Source organism: Pieris brassicae, chromosome 1 (assembly GCF_905147105.1).
Source record: "Pieris brassicae chromosome 1, ilPieBrab1.1, whole genome shotgun sequence".
NCBI lineage: Eukaryota > Metazoa > Arthropoda > Insecta > Lepidoptera > Pieridae > Pieris > Pieris brassicae.
Window position 1 is genome coordinate 20,352,693 of NC_059665.1, and position 25,569 is coordinate 20,378,261.

A 25,569-nucleotide genomic window follows, 5' to 3' on the forward strand; every position below is an offset into this window, starting at 1 on the left:
GTTTTTCATTCCTGTTTAGTTTTGTCTTAATAACTATGTTTAACATGTATTTTTGCACTTCTTGCCTATCTTATGTAATTTAATACATTTTTTCATTACTCACAGTGGTTGCCTGAAAGAGATCGCTCGAAAGCGATAAGGCCGCCAGTTGCCCTCCTTTTGATTTAATTATGTAAATTTTTTATATATTGTAATGTAACGAAGTGTTAATAAATAAATAAAGAATACGACATCTTCACTATATTCATAGTAGGTTATTATTGGTAAGGCTTTTATTTCTATATGGATATTTCAATTTAATAATCAATCAAATTTTTATCAAATAAATTAGTATATATTTTGTTTACAAAATAAAAATTTAGACAGTTAACACTTTTTATAAATAAAATGGGAAGATTTTCACGATATTCATACACAACAAAAATTATATACACTCTACAGATATTTATTTAAAAGTAACTTAAAATATATACACAGTTACACACAGAAGCAAGATACTCATTTTTAACACAATTAACTTATTATTAAGTCTTCAGGTTTTATTTATTAAATTTTTCTAAGCATGCAAATATGGACTATCAACATTTATAAATACATTTCCTTTAAAATTTTGTTTATCATTTTGCTTTTGATCTCTTACGGCTTGTAATTGACGAACACTGTGATTAATATTTTCTACAGAAACTGGATGTAGATGGGAGACCTTTTCATATGGTACTACAAGAGTTGGAGTTGTAAGCGGATGCGTCACGGTAGGTTGATGTGTTTTCTGTACTCCACGGATTCGAAGTAGATCGAAGTTTTCTGTTTGTTTTATAGGTTTAGCATATATGTTATGTTGATGTAAAATATTTACGGGAATAATGGGCCTCCGGTCAGTTATCTGTTCATTGATAAAACTCAGTGGGCCTAGTTGTAACACCCTAAAATTTGACAAACTTTGAGGATATTTTTCTGTTGGTCTTCTGATTAATTTTTCTTCAGGTTTCCCATGATTGTATGGTATCTGCGTTTCTGGTATTAGCGGTGCTTTTAGGATATTTAAATTCTCAATGTGACGATGATATAATGATTCTTGATTTTGATAAGGTTCCCTCTGATTGATGGGGAATTTGTTAATTGTTATTTGATCGGGTGCCATATATCTTAGTTCGGTTTTACCAGATTCAAGGTCTTTTATTTGAGTTTCTGTTAAATAAACTATAGCGTCCCTAGTGGCAAACTGTCTGTGTGCTTTGGTTGGTGATGACGAATTTATTATTGAAAATGTTTGAGGACCTGGGTCTAGGTCCTTTCCATGAACTAATATGAATATTATGGAGAAATAAACAGGTGCCTGTAATAGAAAGTATAACATTTAACAAATAAAAATATATATGGCCAGTCTCAATAGATATTTAGTATTGGGAAGTTAGCTTAAAGAACATTTTTATCGCTATAGTAAAAAACTTACCTGAAAAAACATTTTTTAGATGAAGAGCCGTCCAGCGAAGCTTAATGAAATCTAATCGAAACTAGAGAAATGAATCGATTTATATACATTTATACGTTCCTATAGGAAATGTTAATTATAAGATTATTTTATTATATCATAATTTACATATTCCACGATTTAACTAAATTTTAGAATTCATATATTCAGTTTCATGTGTATCTAACACATTATAATTTTGATCAATAGGGTTAATGGTATAATTTTAAGTATTCATATTTAATATTTTACCAGTATTATTACCTGTTTCTGAGCCTCGCCTCTCTCCGTTGGTGAACGGCCACATGATCTTTTGCCATCTATGTTACCAACCACGATCAGTTTCTCCAAGTTCTTATCGCCTCTGCGCATTTCAATATAAGATTTAATGTTTCAAGCACTTAAAACTGCAAATATAACAAATACTAGGAGAAAAACAACATCACTTCATAAATACAAAAAATGAACATTTTTTCAAACTGAGAGGATCAACAATGGATATCCAAACATAGCTCGTTTTACAGAATGCTCAATCTGGATATCGGTCAGTTGTATCGAAAACGCGTTCTTCTGGAAGGTGATAGTATGATATCTATTAACATCCCATGACTCGACTGATGATACGCCCCAAATACAGTAGTGCCTTTTACGAGTCGCAGAAAAAAGATGTTGGTCAAATGAGATATGTTTAGATCCTTTGGTAAGAGCGTCAAATAGGAGTGATTGAATTTACCTTAATCCACAAAGATAATATTTATCTATTAATTTCCACATCATTATTCTATCGTAATAGTTGACGACAATATTGTAACAAACAAAATAATAACCATATGGACTTATGAGTGTCTGCTTAAATAAATTATAAACAAAGGAATAGGAAAAGCAAATGAAACACTTTCTTGCTCGTTGAGAATTTTTGTCTAAAAATCCGAGGAATTTGTTTAACCCATGCCATTGCGGGATCTTCACTTGCAATAAAAGCAGCACCTGGACCACTTCTACTTGATAACAATTTTATGTACCTTCATGCTAAAACTAAATTATAAAACTAGCCCCGTTTGGGAACTCGGAGTACGACTAAATATAAATGGAAAATGGCGATGGACCCTCTATAGAAACCTGTACCGCTTACAAGAGAGGCGTTAACTAAGCTGCTTTATTCACTTGTTTACTTTGAAATAAATAAAAATTGCATAAGGAACAAGGACTATAATATAGGGTAAATAAAATTTTGTTTCCAACCACTGACGATGAATGGTTTACGTATTTGTAAGTTGCGTTACCACATCAAGTTGGCAGATATTGTGTGAGGTAGTCACTGACGAAAATTGTTTAAAACACTCAAAAGATCTTAAGTAAGTAATTTAAAATATTTGCATTTATATCCTATAAGGATTTATTTAAAAGTGTAATACTAACATAACGAACAAAATTTAATTTTTTACCAGTAATCTAGTCACGCACAAAAAGATACAATGGTACCTAGACAAGTAAAAAAACCTCTATTCTTTATTCTTTGCAATTCGCTCACAGCACTCTTCGATCCTATTACCTCTGTAAATGAGACTTTTCTAGTTAAATGAGATTTGATTCTAGGATTGTTTGATGTATCGCTATAATTGGGACTGTAGCGCAATTCCCTGTATATGACAATTTATCAGGTTGAAACAGGTTTTGACACGAGATGTGTATGTACATTCAGTTTACATCGCACATGCTTTGTTAGTAGTATTATCTGAGGTTTTGACCTACAAACAAGGTTATAAAAGTGAACATAAAATGTCCAAACGTAAATATAACATTATAGCTTCTGAATTTTTTTTAGCCACTATCAGTTTGAGATAATGGAAAGTCGTTATTTTTCGACCTCTACAAGTAAATGTTAATGAGATAACTATAGTTTTGAACCTGTTTTATTCGAAAACTGCATAATTGAAACCTCTTTAAATTAAAGTTGTAAATAAATGTGTAATTTGTCTCAAATGTGTGATTTTTATTATCTTGATGAATTTTCGATATTTTTATTCGTTTTGATACTTAAAAAGTAATAAAATCATTGATTGATGTGATACATTTTGAGGAAACTTAAACTGAAAATAACTTCATTAATATAGGTAACCAAGTACACTTATGAAAGTCAACAGAAAAGATGTTGAATTGATTCTCTATTTACATAAATCATCATTAATCGTTTTAGTAGTTTTCTTTTTTTGTAGCTGCATTGACAAAATGCGCTAAATTAGTTACCATTTTTTACATAGTCTTCGATGAGACATATTTTGTTTACTTCTAGGTGTAGATAATAGCGCGGAACGTTACCTATATTTATAACATATGTTTGTCATTGTACAGACTACTTATTAATCAATATATCCACTATCCGTATAGGTTAACTTGTATTGTGTACAGGATACAATTGTTGTGTAATTCCGCTTATTTTGTCTATAACGGTTAAAGAATCAGAGATTAAACAAAATTAATTATATCATATTTTATTTTTAACATAATATTTACAACTAGTGACTATAATATTTACAAATCTATTTACTATTTGGCACGACTCTCTTCACCAGCAACAGCTCTTCTTCTTGTAATGTGTTACGTGTTTGATGATATGTAGGGGGTAAGGTTTCCAGACGGCTACGGGAACTTCCACGTGCTTTACAATGGGTACATGAACCTTCTTTATGACTTCGTAGGGCCGCTCAACAGGAACGTGAACTTTTCTGATAACTTCGACTGGTACATGCTTAACGACTTCTACCGGAACTGGCCTTTCAACTTCAACATGCTTGGTCTTGTACACTGGGTAAGGCACGTGCTTCACAACATCGACATGAACTGGGTAGGGTTGTGGGACTGGTACTTTTACTTCTTGACGAACTGGGACTGGTACGGCGTGAGGTACAGCGACTTGAATATGTCTAGTTACTTCCACGGGAATTCGACGAACAATGTTTTGAACAACAGATTGGAGCTCGTATCTTGTTGCGGACGCGACCGGGCGACCAACACTAACACTGGTTCCAATAATTTTTGGGGCTCCAACATTAGTTGTTATTGCGGAATTGATGACAGCACCAGGTAATACTTGAGTGGAAATATCAGCGGGTCCGGAATAAGTGGGTCCAGCTAAACCAGGTTCAGCCAAGGCAGGTCCACTAAGAGAGGGTCCAGATAAAGCTGGTCCTGTGACACCGGGTCCCGACAGACCGGGGCCGTCTAATGCTGAAGATGAGAGTCCTGAGCCTCCACAGCCGGAGCCAGAACCTCCAAGGCAAGAGCTTCCTAAGCCTGACCCATCTAGTCCTGAACTAGGTCCGGAAAAGCTTGGTCCTTCAATTGGTGTGAAGCCAGATGAATGACCACTGTCGTAGGAGCCACTCAAAGCATCACCGTGTGAATTTCCGTCTAATATAGATGATCCATGGTTTGAATCATGATGAAGTCCACCGTCAATAGCACTTCCATGACTACTTAGGACACTTGGCCCTGAGGGTACACCATAGGTTGTTGAAGGTGGTCCATATGACGCTGATGGTGCATTTAGTGCTGACGAAACGTAGGAGTCTGAGCCGTGACCGTGTAAGAGGCCAGCGTTTGCACTGTAGGCTAACGCAGCCAAAATTGTTATTTTAACCTGAAACAAGTATATAATGTAATTATATATATTTAAAAAACTAATATTTTTTTAGTGTTATTTGAGTAAACACTTTATACTTCTTATTATTGTTGGTTCTTTTACAGTGCATTAAAACTTACAATAAATGCCATGGCTTTTAGCTAATCGCCTTAAGCCACCTAAAAAAAAAGGCTTGTTGTTCTCGGTTCCGAGGTCTGGTGGGTTGTGATTTGATAACGCTGCGGTCCACATATTTATACATGTTATAAAGGCTGCTCTTTCGATACAACGCACTGAATAAATTACTCAGGTCACATCAGTATTTGCCAGACTCTATGGCATCAAATGTTGCTGTTGTATTTTTAATCTTAACACACAATAATTATAACTGCTTTTAGCCAGCGAAATTGTAAATGTAATGTTTTGATATATGTTCTGCATAATTTTTTTTCTTCATTTATATATATTCAACATTTTATACGCCAGTTCAAATGGGTAACGTATTAGTTTTAAATTTCTTTAAAAAAAATCGAGTCAGGGTTGAACTAATTTTAAGACATAAGTTTTTGTTCAGATCAAAGCTATGCAAATTATTTTATTGAGAGTATTGTTAAGAGTTATTGTTGAAACCATTACTTCAACTCACAGCTTTAGTGGTCAACTAAAATCAAATAAACACGTGTCTGTCTGATTGCGCAAAAAGGAGCCCATAACCGAGAACTATGAAAAATATTCAATTATTCTTATTGATTAAGACAATTTGTGTGTCATCTACTCTCAACTATCATTTCTCGCTTAGATACTGTCTTATGATTATCAATTAAACAGATGTTTATGTATGTTTAGGCTAAGACTCATATAATATGTCAAATCAATTAATATGATTAATTGACTATCTAAGTTTGGTTTCTATAAATGCACATTACCATACATTTATAGCAGATAAAGAATTTAAAAAAAAATGTTTAAAAGTTTCCTACGGACATACATCGATTATAAATTGCTATCTTTAATCTCAGTACTTAAATTTCCGCCTAAAATCGTAAACGCGCCTTACATTTGATAAGTTACGCAATATATAAGATTTTTTGGTGCCGGATCTTTGCTTTCCTTATGTTGTAAATGCGTAATTACCAGAAACCTGACTGACTTGTTTGTTTTAATTCTAGTTCATACATAATATTACATCTTATTTGGTTTTTTCGACACTAAAGTGAAAATTGCATCACAATACTCTGAATAGTGAGATTTTATAGTCTTTATTAAAATACTCCACATTTTGTACATTATAAGTTACAATCTATCTATACTAAAATACATGACAATGACATAAATTTTCCAAAAAAAATATTATACTTCCACCTACACTATTATTATACTTTACTACTAATTACCAATTTAAAAATACTAATATTTATTCTCTTAACAATACGGATTAGGCATGCGATAGGCGTTTAACAACGCTTTTTTTAATCTTTTAACAAATGCATAGTGAATGAGCACATTCAAAGTTTTAAAAAAAAGTTTTGTTTTTAGCCTAAGATTGGTTTAAGGGCGGGATTATTAGCTAACCTTACGTTTGGTAAAGTTCCATTTTGTAACAGACCAAGGTGTTTTCTTTATTTCTTAAGCACTTAAAAGTTTCCATCGCCAATCCAATAACCATAAATTATTTTCTTCTGTCAAATAAAATTATCATAGAAAACGTATATTCGTTACACATTTGATTTGTGTTTCACCTTCCGTTACGTAAAAATTGTGTCACTTGACCCTTCATTGAGCAAGTTTTGTGCCGAAACCTGTTTATATTAATTTCACTCAGTTGGGAATGTTGTTGAATAATAAAAAAAAAACCGTTTGACCGATATATTAGTCATTCCTTCCGGTTAAAATTCTGTGTCAGTGTTTACGTAATATTGGTGCGAATTCGTGGGCCGCCATATTGATCCTCTCTTAAGTCTGATTAATCACTGGTACTAGTTCACCTACTTATGAAATATTGATATATCGTTATGAGATGCGCTCTCTGGGATATAGATATTAGTCAAGTAGTTTATATATGAATATTTAAATTATATAATTTATGCTTATGTTTGTATAATGTATGTAATTATGCTGTATCTTACTAAAGTGTATCTGTGTAATTGTTTATGTATTATATGTAATTTACTTAAGTTTACTGTTTGTTTTAGTATAAAAACCGCCTATTGCTTTTTTGCGCCTATTAAAAATGTATAATATCGTGTAATAATAGATATCTATGATAATTTTATACCTGCCATCTCATTGGTTCTAGGTATGATGTTAAAATAATAATAGTTTCGATGTAGAAAGCATAGAAACCTAATTTTCGAGAGGTTATGAGATATATACCTACATATTGTTCTGTAAAAATTATCCAAACTATTAACGTGGTATCTATTATGTTTTACCATTTAAGACACCAGTTTAGATACGAAGACCTGATCTAACTGTGTATTAAGCGCAAAAAGGCGTATTATTTTTTCTTAAGAATAAGTGGACTTAATATTTAGGCAATATATACATTATGCTGTTATTTTTATTATGTTGTGTAGAGACAGAGATAAAACAATATTTTACCATGTTTATACCTGCAAATATTTTTTTAATAGTTAATAACAAAGATTAATTATTTTATTCCCTTTGTAATATTTGTTTATACACATAGATTAGTATTTATTATAACAGTGTTAGGATTAGTTAAGATTGCAGTGATCGCCTTGCACAAAGTGAGATGGAGCTGTCGGTCATATTGTAGAAACTTCAAAAGCTTGGAATCAATTGTCCGTCGAAGATAAAGTGTACGCTCCCAGTAATAAAGAAACTGCTCAAGTGGTCAGAAAGGTACAATGTGGTCATCATCCATCAGTGATGGTTTGGAGGGAAATGTCATATAAGTACATTTTTGTGAAAGAGAGTGACAACTTCAGCAAAGGTGTAGCCAAGGTACAGTCTTGAATCTTGAAATACGCTTTCAAAAAATATACCATGGACTTTTCTGCAGGATTCTCACCAGGAGTCTCACAACGCACGAACTACCTAAGCTTGGCTTGAAACCAAAGTTCCGGAGTTTATAAGAGCTGAAGACTGGCCCTCATCTTGCCCTGACCTCAACCCCTTAGACTGCCAATTATGGTTAGTTTTAGAGGACATGGTCTGCTCTAAACGTCACGGCGACATTGAGTCTCTTAAAGAATCTTTTGAGCAAGCAGTGGCGAAATTTCTCTTGGAAACAGTGCGTAAATCCAGAGATTCGTGGCCAAACAGATTAAAGGCCCGTAAAACAGCAAAAGATGGCCATTTTAAATATAATATTTGAATAATACGACATTACTTCATTAAAACAGAATAAGTTCAGCCATAAGTGGCTGGACTAGGTATATTATATTTACTGTACCATTATGTTTATTCAATAACTAACAAATGGTGATTGTCCGTAATTCGCCCGTAAGCCCGTTACACTTTTTGTACTTACGTGACTCCCGTAGATTTTCTTAAGGAAAAACATATTTATCTGAATTCATAATCGAGACACGTCCTACGCACACTGCATTTGAAGTTGAATTGATATAATTAATAGGTGCATATTATATATATATTTGTATAGCATATTCTTTCTTAAAGATGTGCTGAACATATCACCCGCCTAATTCCATTATATAAGGTAGTAATATGGAATGCTTGACATAATAAAAAGATATTTTCTTTGGAAAACAATTTATTTTCAATATTTCTATCATTATAACTATTTACAATATAGAATTGAATATCAATTCATTAACCTAATTAATGACTTAGTTATCACCCTACATGGCAGCCTCTCGATGAGCTAACACTGAAACTATTTACAAAAGAGTAAAACGGATGAGGTAGTTGCACGGTAGTTGAATCATCTTTACCATTGAGACCATGCATCGTGACCGTGACCTTGAGCGTATTCATCGTGACCGAAACTATGGCCAACGCCATAGCTGTGGCCGAGACTCTCATGTCCATGACCATAGCTGTGGCCGAGACTTTCGTGTCCATGCCCATAGCTGTGGCCGATACTATCGTGTCCATGCCCATAGCTGCCGCCGATAATCTCGTGTCCATGCCCATAGCTGTGGCCAACACTCTCAAGACCATGTCCATAGCTGTGGCCGAGACTCTCATGTCCATGCCCATAGCTAATGCCGTGACTCCCATGTCCATGCCAGCCGTGGCTTTCGTGGGCTTTGTGGTGAACAGTCTTGAATACAGGGACTGGGTATTTCTTCACAACATGTACTGGAACCTTGATCAATTTTACGACAGGCACTTCCACAACTTTCTCAACGGGAACTGGGTGGTCAACCGGTACTTGTACTACTTTCTCAACTGGTACCTTGACAATTTTTTCCACTGGATACGGCACTGGCTTATCGATTTTTACATGTTGTATCTTAACAACTGGCACTGGAACGTTTTTTACTACTGGTACTTGGACCGGGTAAGGCTGTGGAACTGGAATCTGGACAGTTTGTGGTACTGGAACTGGGACTGGCTGTGGAACTCTGTGGTGAACATCCCTGAAGACTTGGTAAGTTTCTTCACGTACTCGATATTGTGTTGGTGCACCATTGCTGTTAGCAAGGCCGTGAATCTCATCAATAACTGGAGCCTTAGGGCCATGTGGGACTGGGTGACCATTAACAAGTCCAGGTAAAGCTCCTCCCGCAAGAACTGGTGAAGCAATTGCTGGTGCTGGTATAGAACCTCCGCTAATTACAGATCCGCCTATTCCAGATGATAGACCAGGTCCAGATAAAAGGGATCCGCTGAGACCAGAACTTAAACCATGTCCGGAAAGACCTGATCCAATAATTCCTGACGAGCCAAAGTTAGCCCCAGTAAGACTACCTGATCCGAAGTCCGAGCTATATCCTAAAGATCCCCCTCCAATTAAACCGCTCCCCGAATATGAGGCTGATGGCAAAGAACCCGAAGGGAAGGAACTAGGGGAAAAACTGGATGATCCTTCAAACCCGTTAGGTGCTGATAGATGAGGCAATGGTGCCGATCCATGACCGAAATCATGATGGGAGGGGCCATCATGATAAGAATGTTCATCTAAACCATGGTGAGAGTGATCCTGCAAGTCATGCTGTAGATCGTGAGAGTGATCATGTAAGTTGTCATGAGAATGACCATGCAGGAACCCAGCGTAGGCGCTGCTTAGTAGGATGGCTAACGTTGTCAATTTTGTCTGTGAACAAATAGGATATATGTTAAGATTTATTTATAAATTTAATTTAATTCAAATTAGTTTTAATATATATTTTTTATTTACTTACAATAGTAGCCATATTGATTAGCTAATCGCAGGCCACTCAGAGTTGTTTCTTCAACAACAAGCTAAGCTCGTTTGTAAAGTTTTCGGACATCTTACAAACTTATATATTGGCGTCATCTGTGTCGCAAAACGTTAATGAAAGTGACCGAGGAGATTCTCTCTCCTTCATTCAAAATACCGGTATAATATTATGTATCTGAATTAATTCAACGTTGAGTTACTTAAGAGTTGGCCCACTATCCGTCGATGATGTATTTTATGTCAGTTCAATGGCGAAGAGATTCCTTATTATGCGTAATAGAAAAAAAAATATATTTGTGTTATAATATAGCAATGTATCTTTAAAAGAATTAAAGACTAAAACTAAACTTGTAAATTCAATTCGTTTTTAACTCATTATATCCATTTAATTAGGGCGAGCAAATACGACTGGTATGTTATATAGAAACCAAGCATGGGTCGTTATGTTAGTTTAGTTTTTTTATTAAAGTTTACACTAACATGAAATTCATATGAATACAAAAGACCTAATAAAAAAGTTTCTAATGTTATGTTATTTTTACAATATTCTTTTAATTGTGTTATAATATGATAATGTATATTTTAAAGAATTAAAGACTTAAACTAAACTTGTGAGGCTACAGCCTTTATAAACTAGTTCTTTTAATATTTATAGATTGTACAATAAACTTTTTGTAATTCATATGTCGTTTTTATGATGATTGCCTTCGAAATTAGCCTTCAAAAATCTGGTGATGGTGATTAAATAATAAAATAAAGTAAATAACACACGACGAACTCATACCTCCTTCGACTATTTTTGAAGTCAGAAAGTATAGTGATGTATGTATAACTTATCAAAATTCAATTAGTTTTTAAGTCATTAAAACCATTTAATTAGGGTGAGCAAATACGACTGGTATGTTATATAGAAACCGGGCATAGGTCGTTTTTGTTATTAAAAATGACGCTAACCTGAAATTCGTATGTATCAAAAAGACCTAATAAAAAGTTTCTAATGTTATGGTTTTTATAATATTCTTTTAATTCTTGCATTCGTGTAGTTTATGAATGTGTGTGTAAAATTATAAGTTTTTTATACTTATAACCGTGTGTGTGTCTTTTATTTTGGTAATTATTATTTGGATTGTTGCGCCTACACATAATTTATGATTTTATTGAGGTAAGTAGATACAGGTTTCGGTCGCATGGCCACCGTAGTGAGAGTTAGCAGATGAAGCCATTCTTTAAGTTCTGGTTTACGATGTTTTAATTTACAGATAAATGTTATAGACGTTAAAATTGAGTGTAATTCATTTTTGCTAACGTAGGACCATGGTTGGCAATTTGTTGGCACGCTAAACTTATTGCAACTGGTTGATGGACTTGTAAAAGTGTCGCATTTAACAAGCTGTCGTAAATGTGGAATGGACGCAGAAAGCGAAACAAACGCAATTATTTATTATCTTAAACAATTTATCAAGTGAGATGATTTACTTGGTGTAATACACAAAGATTAGGTGCGTATTTAAGTTATCACATTATATCATGATTATATTATTCTAATATTATATTGACGTAATCTTTCTTTCTTTTATCTGGATCTGTCTTTACGTTTTAAAACTCATATTACTCCGTTTTGTGAAGAAAAGATAGTTTTGTTTAAAACTCATAGTTTTACGCAAAATACCTTAAAGTTCTCACTTAACCTTATAAGTCTATAGTAATATTATGTATACATAAATTAAAGTCGTGTTAGTTACACCAAAAATGTCTGGAACAATTATGATTTTCGTATGGATTTTGGATTGAATTCCTAATAAAAAAATGAATTTAATATTTTTATATTAATTTTAAAATCATAAATTTTCTCATTCATTTTCAAATTCGCTGTTAGACCGAACGAAGTTCGCCACGTCAGCTGGTATAATAACTTAAAGGCACACACAGTATGTATATGCCAAGTGGTCAAGCACTACAGTTATTATTAAAAATTCCGGTTTAGACGAATATCTAACTTAGGTGAGCAATATACTAATGTCACGGTGATAAAAACCGTTTGTCATTTATGGTTGATTAGAAAGTTAAACTAATAAATGTTTAATACGATATTTATTTAACAAAAACTTTGTGATCTACACACAATTATACTCGTAGAATATGCTAATTGCTAAATGCTTTAATCCTTAATAATATATAAATTATGTACATGTAACTTTGTTATGACTAAATTAATTAACAATCATTTTGTAAAATGAAAAACTATTACTATTATTTACATAGAATATTAGTCGGTATGGTTATATAAATCAAAACTATTGTAACAGTAAATTTTGTATTATATTGGTTGAAGATAGGAAAAAACCTTGGAGCATAAAAGAAAAGATTTATGCAAAGCAATACAAGGAGAAAATTTGTCACGCGGTTTTATTGTGTGCCCTCTATTCCCGATTGCTCTTCATCAACTACGTCTGACTTGTCTTCCATTACTGGAGGTGGTTTTAGTAAGGTAGAAACAGCTGGTGGGATGTCTTCAGACCGTGTGTTAGCTTCAAAAAGTGGCTCCGTCTTAAAGATTCTTAAATGTTTAGGTTTATTGATACGTCTTTTTCTATTAATTTTGTCTATGGGGTGCAGTTTACTACGAGATTTATGAGGCGCCTTTAGAACAGGGTAAGGCTGATCAATCATAGTTTTAGGAATTTTTCTTTGATACATATGACGCCCCAAATTATTAGTAAGCCTAAATCTTTCGCCCATCATCCTGTGATGTGTGTTAAAAGGCTTTATAGTCCTATCATCTTCGTTATTTGATTCCACATCGTCGTCTGTGGCCGTTGTATCTGTTGTGTCTTGTTCCATTTCTTCTACTACAGCGCCGATTAAATGGGAATTAGATGAATCTGCTATTGGTATATTTTCTGGTTCTTCTTCACTTCGTGAATATTTACTTCCTTGGTATGGATACCGACTACTACTGTACATATCGAAATATGAACTGGGAACAATTCCTAAGCTACTTAGGCTATTTCCGTTATCGTTTTTTAAAAGTAATTGTTGTAATTGCTGCAAATCAAACTTAATAGGAACTGGTTTAATGAATTGATCACGAACTGAGCTTAGTTGGCTTTCGTCAACGACAGGTTTTCCCTTAAGCATATCAGAGACTAATTTTAGGTCAACGTTAAATGGGTTAGCAACTTTAAACCCATGTATAGTTGATAACTGGTTATTACTTTGTGCATCTGGTTCTTGCTTATTCCCGTTTTGTCTTGCAGCTAATATTTTACTTATGATATCAGATGCTACGTTAACATGATGTTGTTCAATGTTTTGATTAAGTCTGACTGGAAAAGGATTCGGTAAGTTTTCCATATTAAAATTGTTTCCTGGGACTCTCAATGAATCAGGATTTAGATGTTGAGTCAGGCGTAATGGTATATCATTAAACTTAAGTAACGCAGCTAAATCTGATGGTAGTTGACTTCGCTGTAAACTGCTTTGTTGAATATTGCCTGACGTTTGAAGATTGTCTGCGTTACTAGGGTTTAGATTTCCATAATTGTTTGATTGCATTGAATCGTCAACATATCGCTTATTATTTGTCAAACTGTTATAGCTCAAAAATGTGTCTGAAGATTTTCCCTGTTGTGGAGATAGGTCCAATTGCTTTAGTCTATCTGAAAGTGAATGATAATCGTCTGGCTGAGACTTTATACTAAAGGTGTATACGTTGTTTTTATCTTTATAATAAGTTTCACTTGTAGGACGGTTGTATTGGTCTTTGTTGTGTAAAAATTTATCATTAGAATCAATACTAATGCTTGACTTTAATTGTGCGTTAGAATTTTGTACAACATTAGATACATCTATTGGTACAATATTTTTTATAGCTTTATCATGATCAAATATTTGTTTAGGTTTATTTTCCAAATAGTTTTCTCTTGCGTAGTAAGGCAATGAAGTCACATAATCAGGCTGGGTATTCCCATTTATAAATGCGTTGTTATTTGTATTATCCGGCTTGTTTTTATTCCTATCTGTGTTTGCGTAGTAAGAATTTATTAAATCTGTATTTGGATAAGCATTATTACTGTACTGTCCATTTGAAATTCGATTAAGTTCTAGCTGATGTTTATAATTATCATGAGCCTTGGTGGCCGCTCTTACAAAGTCATCTGCTTCTAATTTCTCTGAACTAGACTTCGATATTTGATTATAATTATATGGTTTACTTGTATCCATGTGAAAACTGACTTGGCTAATTGCTTCATTGTCTGATTTTGCATTATTATTTTGATATCCGGAATAGCTAGCGGTTGATACTTCAGAGCCATATGTAGGCTTTCTGTCGAGTTTCCATCCATAATCTCCGTGTGAATAAGTCGCTGTTTGCCCCATTTGTTGTTCTACTTCTCTAGCAGGACTTTTTAAATTATTGACTTGGTTATGCGGTTGAATATAACTATAATACATGTTGTTAGTATTTAAAGTATTGTAACGTTGACTATCTTGATTAACATTGTCATAATTTGCCTCATGTTTGTAGTCATCTTGATTATTAGCCATTCGGTAATGGGGATTTGTTGAATATTGGGATACAAGTATATCTTGAGCAGATTTATGTATTACACCATTATTGTAATTAGTGGCAGCATTTCCCCAGTTATCTCTCGAATCTTCTGAATAAGGAGAAGAAACAGGGGATGTCGTCGATGATGGATAGTTTTGGTATTGTACGTTAGCTGGATATCTCATTGCATTCCCAGAGTTACTGTAGTGGTCTAACTGAACTTTTTTATTGTAGATATTATTATTATCGTAGTTTAAGGTGTTCTGTCCTATAGTAGTGACTTTGTTTGTATTATAGTCTACAGTGCCAGTCTGAGTGTTCGAATATGGAGAAGATACATATGACGGTTGAAGATTAGGTGGATTCGTAATATACATAGGGGAGGGACTAGATATATAAGTATTTCCTGGAGTACTCATGTACTGATTACTTGAAGTTGACAAATATGGCGTTGCTGGTGTACTAAGCGTAGCATCTAAACCATATGTATTAGCGTTGTTAAATTGAAATGAATTTACATTGGGATTATAATAATTTAAAGATTTTTGTTCTTGTATATTTTGATTGGGCTGGTTAGCATAGTTTGCTGCAGTCATTGTAGAATACAAGAATTGGGGTTGGGGGGTAGCTGTGTAGGAGTAAACAGAAGGTTGCGTGGACATCTGTTGCTGCTGTTGCTGGTGGTACTGATTTTCTGCTCTCATTTGTTGTAAGAATTCTTCGGGTGGTAAAGAGTACTGCATGCCGGCATACTGATCGCTCGCTGACGTGTCGCTGTCTTGTGAATTGCTGTTATCGTGAGCGTCTTCTTGTTGATTTTGGAATGGATTTTTAATTCGATAGACCTTTCTAGGTTTTAAAGGCTCTCGATTGAATTCGAAATTGGCAGAATCTTCAGGCATTTGGTACCTTGTGCTCAATGCATTCTGGCTATTTGCATCATTATGTAAGTTATTAAAACCTGTGTTTGCTTCGATTTGACCTTCATTAGCAGCTTGTGGTACCCGCAGCATGTTCTGATCGTTGAATCCATCTTGACACCGTACATTTGTCAGTAGCGTCAGCATCAGTATCCATATCTGAAAAGAGGTATTTCGATTTTTATTTAGAATAAGTTGTATTTTATAATATATTTCATATGGGATTATTATGAAGTCAACGTTACTTATGATTTTATCTACATTCGAAAGGTACATCAGACCAGTTCAAACAGACAATGAAAACAGACCGGTATTTTATTATTTTTATTTACGTAATTGAAATTAAAAGACAAAAAGTAAATGCTAAAAAAAAACATGGATCTGTATTTCAAATTAATATAAAGATTTAATCTATTTTATTTTCTTACATGAGAGGAAAAAAATATCTGAATAAAACCTCCTAGTTAGTATACACATAACTTTATATAATAAATAGATAATAATTTTAATATTAAATACGGAGAAAAATGTCCAACATATATAGTATTCCTAGAGGCTATGTAATAAATAAACTTTCAACACTTTCTATTGTCTAATGTTCTAAGTCGTGAACTAATATATCCTTAAATACAGTGATGAATTAAGAGAGCAAGACCCGAAGCAAACACGCCTATTGATATCATAGAATAAGTTACGATATACATGAGCTGTGTTGGTTTAGTGCTTTCAACGTGCGACTTGGAATCGTAGGTTTAATTACCGGATGTGCACCAATGGGCTTACTGTCTACGTGCGCATTTAACACTCGCTCGTACGGTGAAGGAACACATCGTAAGGATGTGTCCCGGACCGGCTTGCCTTAGATCCAAAAGCCGACAGCCTGTGTCAGGAACAGGAGGCTGGTTACCAACTTGCCTATTGTAATGATAAATAATCATGAAACAGATAAAGATATCTGAGGCCTAGACCTAATACTTGTTGCGTTAAATTATTTCTAGTTACAAAAAAAGAAATTGTATATGATATACAAGGCCTTTATAGTTTGTAAGACTTTCTATAATCAATTCCATTCGTTATGCATGCAGTAAATATACATGGGGTTAGAGGGCATCGCTCAACAATGTTTTAAACAGTCTATTAAATCATTATGAACCTGAAGAACGATTACCTGCTAATTTTTCCTACGTTGCGGAAACTATCATTGCGTTGTGTAATTTAATATTTGGCTCAGAAATAAAAAAAATCAATGTATTTATGTAATCCTCGGGTATTCAGGGCATAAAAACATATTGTTTTACCTCGAGGTGAAAACAGTAGCTTCCAAATTCCTCCTACAAAAACCAACCTAAGAGTCCAAGCATGTCTCTTTCGAATTCTTCGCGATTTTAACGGATTGAATAGTGCTTATCCGGAGCTGGATATATTCGGTAGTAAAGCATTATTAGGTGCCTATCTCGAACCTAATTCGCTGTTTTGCTGATGATTTTTTTTGTACTAATTGTATTTTTTAATTTCTTTTTTGAAAGACATTGTTTACTTCAATTGTCTCATACAGTTTAGATGAAAGATTTTATAAAATATACAGTAGATTAAGTACAATGAATGATGTGGTAAGCTTTAATAAATAAATAAAATAAGTAGCTAATATTCTTAGAATGTTGTATTAATTTACAAAAATAGGAGAAAGCCATCTTCCTAACTGGAATTTAAAATGACAAAAAGCTTTATGTTCTGGGACCAAAGTAAAATTCTTGTAAATAGGTAAATTGGTCCAAAGACGGACGTAATAAAGCCACACTGTATTATTTATTTAGAATAATAGCTTTAAACAAAAGTGAAAATAGAATTACAGTTGATACATGGCTACGATTAAACGCAAATGCGATGCATCCGTAAAACATTGTTATTAATACTTAATAGAAAGCGAGGACAATCTATTGAAGGGTATTAAAGACGTTTAAATCGAAGTCAAGGGTCACACGACAAGATCTGTGTATTTTCTCTGCCCTTATATTGTGCCCTTTCCGAAAGTTTCACCAGGAATTCAATGGGAAAGTGATTTTTCACAACCGGCTTTTTCGTTACGTAACATTACTCAACCTTACCCTTACCACATAACATTATTTCCGTATTATATAAATGTCGTACGTTATTTAAGCTTAATCGATCCTTCTTGGTTTTGATCATATACCAATACGATACATGCTTGTTTGTTTAAGGGCCATATATCCATTTATTGCGATATTAGTTATCATTGATTAAACTGAAGTTTAATTAAAACATTTGACGCAAATAGGTACACAATATAATTTATTGGCTATTATTAGTACGTACGATCTAGTGAAACGTAAAAGAGACATGTGCGTCCGTTACATTGGTGATTTACAGCAACATTAATCTAGCACTTTGATGTCTTGAACAATAATTTTTAACAACAACGTTGTTTTGCTGGAATCAATCCCAAGACTTCCTCCACACGGGCGTTAGCTTCTAACGGAGTCGGTAACACTGCAAATACGTTGGTACAAGTTTATAGTTTGTAAATTTATAATTTCGGCTGATGACTATGAGATCCTCCTACATTTCATATTGATAATGTATATACACAATATATTACACGCTAAACGATACAATGTTTTTTACGGATAACTTGATAATTTCGCACAAAGAAAATACAATGTTTTGTAACCACGAATTGGCACACACATTACAACGTATGCGTCACTGGTTATATTATTTTCCTGACTTTCAAGTAGGTAACCATCGTTCGGTGCCGAAATTTCACTTCATTCGAATATTCCAAGAAACGAACCCATTTGTATGAACTTTAATGAAACTTGTGTATGAACTAAAAAAAACTGCACATAAACTTTTTTTGTTATTTAATTGTATTTCAACTTACAGTGTAAACATAGTTCTTTGTATTAATATTTATTTTTCATTTATATAAAGCAGGTAAAAAAGGAGATATAACCTAAAAAGTGGACCATAAAATAAAATAATGAATTATTTTTTTCACCAATGTTCTACGCTGCTATACATTGGACCCTTATAAATTATAGATATAAACCATTTCGACTACGCACTAAGCAGTAATTGTAACAAAAATCCGCATCAAAGCATTATTTGGAATTCAATGCTAAACCCCTCATTTGGGCCGGAGGTTAACAAATATACAGTCAAATTAAGTGAATTTATTTACAGATATTTTCGCAAGAAGAAAGCCTTGATACATAGTGTTTCTAAAAATATATGTACCGGTCCTTGGCCATACCCCGTCAAGGCCACAATTTGTGATTACAGAGCCATTGACCTGACGTAACAATTAACGCATAGTGACACGCAAACTTTCGAGACGACGCTCTTGAGATCTCACAGCGTGTCGGACGATCATTAATAATTTTCATTAATTGCATTATATCGGTCTAAACACTTTTCTTTCTGTTAGACAACCATCTATTTATCAGATTGAGTTATAAAACTCACATGCCTGTACGCTACCTGTGACTCAATGCAGACATTTTCTTTAATTTATTAATAAACCTTGACCGAGTCATCATACAACATAAAATACACAACATAAAATTTGTATTTAAATATCACGTATTGCTATATATTAATTTAAATTTTGTATTTTCAGGTAATTTTCCACTTCTATGAGCCGTAGTACCGCCTTTCTCACGACATACTTTAATTATGTATGGTTTAACATTTATATTTTTAAGTTAAATCATCGTATGCAGTGTATGACCGACATATGTTAGTGGTTTTAATTTCAATAAACGTTAACATTATGAAATAAGCAGTTCAAACATAATTTCGTAAACTTATATAATATTTAGCTGTGTAGAAAGTGGAATAAATTACTTTTTGACAACGGAAGTGAATATGGTGATTAATTGACATTACCTACTGATGCATTGTTCATCCATGACAAAGTGATAAATTATATCAAAGTACATCGGCAATTAAAAATGTCGGAAATAGTTTTTATATTATATGCAGATTTTTGTTAGGTTTTTGGTTCCCTGCATTGTAGATGGAGGAGGATCTATTATTTGTTTACTTGAGGTTATTATCGTATGATTAATATAGTATTTGATCCCTATAGTAATTCTTAGTAGAAAATTAAAATATATTTTTAAAAATTTGGTCCCTTTAACTCTGGGAGCGTTTCTTCGCTGTATGCCGATACTTATTCGTTAAGCGAGTAAAGCACCAGCTCTACTGAAATTTGGCAATTCAAATAATTCTGACATAATTTGTCTTGCGGCAACGTATTAACTTACTTTCATTAAAAATTGCTTTCGTTTAAATATACCTCGCTACCATGCATAATACAAAAAGTTATTCCTTTTTTTATTTTAATCTTTGAAATGTTTCCTATCTTATGTATTGCAACTGAAATAGACTCGCCTAATAATATAATAAAAACTATAATTTGTATTATTATTTAAAACAAACGGATTTTGATGACGACGAAGATAAGATAAATATTTTGTTTTGTATGTGTTCGTATAACTCTTTTCTTAGAGAGATTATAAAAGAAATGTTAAAAGAAGATCTTGTGTTTGCTGTTTAATGATAATAATGTGAAAAATGAAACTTGTCAAAGGTAATAAAGCGTTTACCTTTAAAAAAATTAAATTAAAATGAAATCTATTTTATAGATTTTTTCAAGATACTTTCTTGATCTTACTTCTTCTTCTTACTCTCGAGATTTCTTACCAAAATAGCAGCCGTGACAAACTAATCGAAAACTCCGTCAATTCGGATTAATACCTAATATTAAGTTAGTATAAAAGTTAGTGTTATAAGCGTTTTTAAAATATATTTATTTTTAATAATATTAATAATTGGGGTTTCTTCATAAATCTATAAATACCGTGACATGTATTATACGTAAGTTTATAAAAGAATCTGTAACATCATTAAATAAAGAAAACGTCTTATAATACTGCTAAGGTATGTCACGCACGTCTTTAATTAAACTGTGTATTTAACAACATAACACGTTGATATGAAATTTATTATTGGCATAACTGTGTTAGATTTAAAAAATTTAATGGATCAACAATATCATATGTCCAATTAAAATAAATATTTAAATCTTAATCATTTTTGGCACTCACCATTTGCAGTACGGAATGCATTATATAACACGAAATATCACTATTCAAAATCCAATCACATTTCACTCACAGTCCAAACTAAAGCAACATTAAAGGGTAGTTTTCTATGATCGATCAGTGTTCAAATGAAGTTCAAGGATAGTTAGAGTTAGGTTTATATATGGGGGTATCGGACCGTAAACGTTTGCATGTGTGCATTGCATCTTGCACATGCATTCCACACAATTGCAATAGCTTAGCTAGCCCTTCTTAGCAGTCTAGGTGTCTGAGAAAGGCGGTTTTACAGGTCTATCTATTGTATAGTTACATATTATCTGAGAAAATATTAACCTGGATCGAGAAGAATCAAAACTAATTTACGTAAAAGTAAATACTGTTCTATGTACAATTCTCTTTTCAAGATCAATATTGTATTTTTTTACCTAAACCAAAGACAAATGTACAATTTAAGTTTATGTAAATATATAGGTGTATGCCTATACGGGCTGTACAGGCCTTAGGCTATTTCCAGTTTCTTCCTATGTAGCTTCTTCGTATCAAACTTATGGTCATAGTGAATCTTCCCAAACCACTTTCTACAAGACAGTTATTTATGACAGAGCGTATTAGAAATAATTGTCTCCTATTGAATTTTCCGGAAGCATATTCTCACGCCTTCTTTTATTTATCACGATCTATTTATTAGCTGCCAAGTATTGCAAGTCAATTTAATTTACGAAATGATAATTTAATTAAACCAATTGTGTATGTTTTTCGAAAATTTACTTTTTATTATAAATATCAATTAAATTTAGATTTTTATAGAAAATGTGAAGGAAAATATGTAAAGCGTTTATATAATTATAATTTTTATACAACATCTTTGATTCCAGCAACAATATTTGTAACGTTACACATTTCTAGGGTATATTTTGGATACGTGGTTTAAGTTTTTTAAATCTTGATTATCATAAATCGTATCGCGGAACGCATAGCGCCTAGTGGTATAATCATACTGGTATTATGTTCCGGTGTTTTTTACTCTGAAGGCGTTTTAATTTCCTCATTCAAAACTGACTTTAGCAATATAAATATTAACATTATTGTTATTGTAATAGATCGAACCTAATAAACCTTTTTAGGTTTCTTATTTCCAATAGCTATACAAAATGTTATTTGAAGATTTTACTAACTTTCAATTATGCACTAAAAATCACTTTTAATCAAAGTTTATTTATGTATATTTATTTCTTTACACTTTGTTACATTAATAAAAAAACAAATAACATAATAACTATAATTAATGCAACGGACTGCCTTATCCCTAACAAGTAAGTAAAGTAAAGTAAGTAAGTAAGTAATGGAAAACACTAATAAAAGAAATAGGCTGAGGACCTAAGGACATACTTCCAACTAATAAATATAAAATGTACCGTTATAGTATCGAACATTCCTGAAGTATGAAACTTGCGCTTGCATTTGTTTATACTTTTGACTTAAAAATTACGAAGTTCCATATGACGTGATTCAAAGTTCATAAATAAATCAATAAGTTCATTACTTAGGAAGTGAAAAGTTCAATGTCTTTAGTAGATATTATGAACACGAAAAAGAATCAGTGAGGATAAAATACATTAATTGATAAATTAGTGTAAGGTATTTTAAGTTAATTTAAAAATTAAGCATTATTATCCTTTATGATGCTATTTTCTCTTCTATCATAGAAAGGCACTGCTTTCTTGTGTCTCCTATTTGTTTTATATAACATTTTCATGTAATCTTAAACTCGATCATTTGAAAGACACGCAAACAAAATTGCAACAACACAGCTGTTAATTAGACATACTTAAAATGATTCATTGGTAATTTTAATACTTTACGCTTTTTAGCCACTAATAGTATTAATTTTTAATATAGTTAAATAATATATGCCATGTGGCTTTTCATCCAAATAAATAGAAGCACATTTTGTAAAAAATGCAAAGTTCTACAAGGTACTATTTCATATAACAATACAATCTACAATAACCTATTAGTATATTTAAAAAAATCTATGGCCCGATAATAAATTCGCCCATCTTACTAAGTTTAAAAATTGTTACCTCTTTGATACAGAATTAACTTATAAAACAAATGTTTTGAATAATAATTAAAAAGAAACAATGGTAATAAAAGCACAGTAGAGAAAATTTACAGTTATTTTAATTAAAATAAAAACAAACATTCACATTCGCTTTATTTATTTGCAAAATGATTAAACTCGCCAATTTGTCAGAAATACCAAATTCCAATTAAAAGTATAACCAGTTCCGAACTATTTCACCTAACATATCTTTTATGTAACAATTCCTTTACCTATAATATATGCTTTGGCCAATGTCCAAAAGAAGTAGTATTCTTAACTTTCCCTAAGTTCCTGTTCATCTAGTATTTACTACCGCCTTCGAAACAGGAAAGGGTGTAGCGGACAACTTACCTATCATTAGGCAACCGGAAACTGAAATGGATGCCAATAGCGAACTTATCAATAAACATGTTAGAACCTTTGTGAGTAATTGAACCACCGATGTGGAGAAGTGGGGTGTTTTAGTGGGGGCATCCGTATTCTAATAAGGTTTTAACGCCTTTGATTAAAATTAATTGGCGTTGGACATTTAAAACTGATTTGACTTGTGTTACAATTAGAAAATGTTAAAATATCAGGTTTTTACAACATGGAAACAGATTAAATAAATAAAAAACTTTTTTTATGTACATTTTAAGCTTAATACAATATATAAGTATATACAACTTAATACAATAAAGAAATATCTAAATATGATTAATGTAATAATTAAGTTTACACGGCTACTACATCTTTAAAACGCACAGATTCTGAAAATATTATTAAACATATAATTTATATAGTAAATTTGGCTACTATGAAAAATGTTAATCAATCGGAAAAGTCTATCCTACTTTCAAGAAATCTGAATAGATAAAAGTAGTTGGTGAACTTTTGCTCTGCAAATTTTGAAAGTAAAATGTATTCGCTAAAATAATCAATGTTTATGTGATATATCATCGTTAAATAAAATTAATAATGGGGGCATACAACAAAATCAAGGCTTATTTAATGTAAATTGTTTTAATTCTTTCTGATATTTTTATTTATTTGTAAGAGTGGGTACTGGGGAGCTCCCGTACGATGCTAGCTAGTTAGTATCTATCACATCTGAGATTGTGCCTTTGACTCCTCTCTAGGAGGAGTAGCGACAAAGTGTTTGTTTTTTTGCGGAAAACTCGCAATCTTGTGTCTTGGGTTTAAATTCAACTAGATTAAGTCTACAGTCCGAGACTGCGCGTAGAAGAGTTTTAGACTTTAGACTCAAATATATTCCAGTACTGATCAACAATTGCCCTTGATGCTCCGATCAGCAAGAAAGCTAGAAATTCTGTTGTATAATTTCTCGGGCAGCCCAAAGGCTGGAAACTTCGAGAGAAGTGTTCTGTGTCACACGCAATCGAAGGCACGAAGGACACGATTGCCTCTGCCCACTTACATCTAAGGTAAACAAGGAGTATCATCTGTACTGACCATCATCTAAACGCCTGCTAAATATTTTCACACCTGCCCGTTAATAATAGTTCCCATTAATTGGGAGAATAAGGAGGTTATATTGTATTGAAGTGGTCTTCCAGCACTTTGGGACAATGCCAAGCGAGTAAAGGTAGCGGAAAAAGCGCGTTAGGACCGGAGCCAATTTAGAAGCACAATTGCGGTGATGCCTTCAGGCCTGCTCGACTTATGAATGTCTAAAAAAGCTTTGCGGACATAATTTCAGACATCAAAGTATCACACCACAGCAATGTTGGTGATGACCAAGTCATCCAGGTCGAGTGCGATTAATAGAGACAACCCAGAAGATCGGCCTTCTCCTTTGCGGTATGGTCCAGCCTGTCTACACATGAATATTTTAAACACGAATACAAACATTATTATTCTTTGTAAAAGGTTTGAACGTCTCCTCTAAGATTAAGAATAGCCTCTTTGACTGACAATCTGTCTTTGAATCAAATTTTCATTAGGCGTTTTAAAACGTTTGGTAAATTCCCCTAAGATACGTTTTACCTATATGTAATCATAGCTAAGCCATTTTCGTTCCTAGTTTTGAAGATATAAATGCAAGGACGGGAAAGAATATTGTGTTAACTTTATTATCTCATTCATTTCTGATAGCGTTAATTTAATTATAATGTATGGATGAAGATATTAGAGATAAAACAACAATTTTAATAACTTTTTAATAAGTAACAATAATAACATCCTGTTGTAAAGTTATACATTTCATTACATTAAATATATTGCACGCTGAAAATGTCCGATTTTATTCAATAATATGACTCTTAATAAATAATACAATTCAATTTCATAATACTTTTAAGTTTTACATTGCCAAGATTATATTAATGGCTTTGATTTTTATAAAATATTTGTGTAAATCATTTGTTCTCTAAACTACCATTCAGTTCTCATAGCTTGATTTTTATATTGTAA

At 32.8% G+C, this 25,569-nt stretch overlaps 3 protein-coding genes across 3 annotated transcripts; all 3 read right to left on the reverse strand.

Moving 5' to 3' along the window:
• Positions 1 to 4,037: 4,037 nt before the first annotated feature.
• On the reverse strand, positions 4,038 to 5,245 carry LOC123712059 (exported repetitive protein-like). Its single transcript, XM_045664998.1, has 2 exons — positions 5,234 to 5,245; positions 4,038 to 5,111 (listed from the first exon to the last, which is right to left on the reverse strand). The coding sequence occupies exons 1-2, from the start codon at positions 5,243 to 5,245 to the stop codon at positions 4,038 to 4,040; spliced, it is 1,086 nt and encodes a 361-aa protein (XP_045520954.1).
• Positions 5,246 to 9,009: 3,764 nt separating this feature from the next.
• Positions 9,010 to 10,441, reverse strand: LOC123706684 (chorion protein S38-like). The gene is made up of 3 exons (XM_045656026.1): positions 10,430 to 10,441; positions 9,948 to 10,341; positions 9,010 to 9,833 (listed from the first exon to the last, which is right to left on the reverse strand). The coding sequence occupies exons 1-3, from the start codon at positions 10,439 to 10,441 to the stop codon at positions 9,010 to 9,012; spliced, it is 1,230 nt and encodes a 409-aa protein (XP_045511982.1).
• A 2,414-nt stretch (positions 10,442 to 12,855) lies between these two features.
• LOC123706689 (putative uncharacterized protein DDB_G0282133) lies at positions 12,856 to 24,615 on the reverse strand. Its single transcript, XM_045656039.1, has 4 exons — positions 24,610 to 24,615; positions 24,371 to 24,391; positions 14,247 to 16,080; positions 12,856 to 14,210 (listed from the first exon to the last, which is right to left on the reverse strand). The coding sequence occupies exons 1-4, from the start codon at positions 24,613 to 24,615 to the stop codon at positions 12,856 to 12,858; spliced, it is 3,216 nt and encodes a 1,071-aa protein (XP_045511995.1).
• Positions 24,616 to 25,569: the final 954 nt, after the last annotated feature.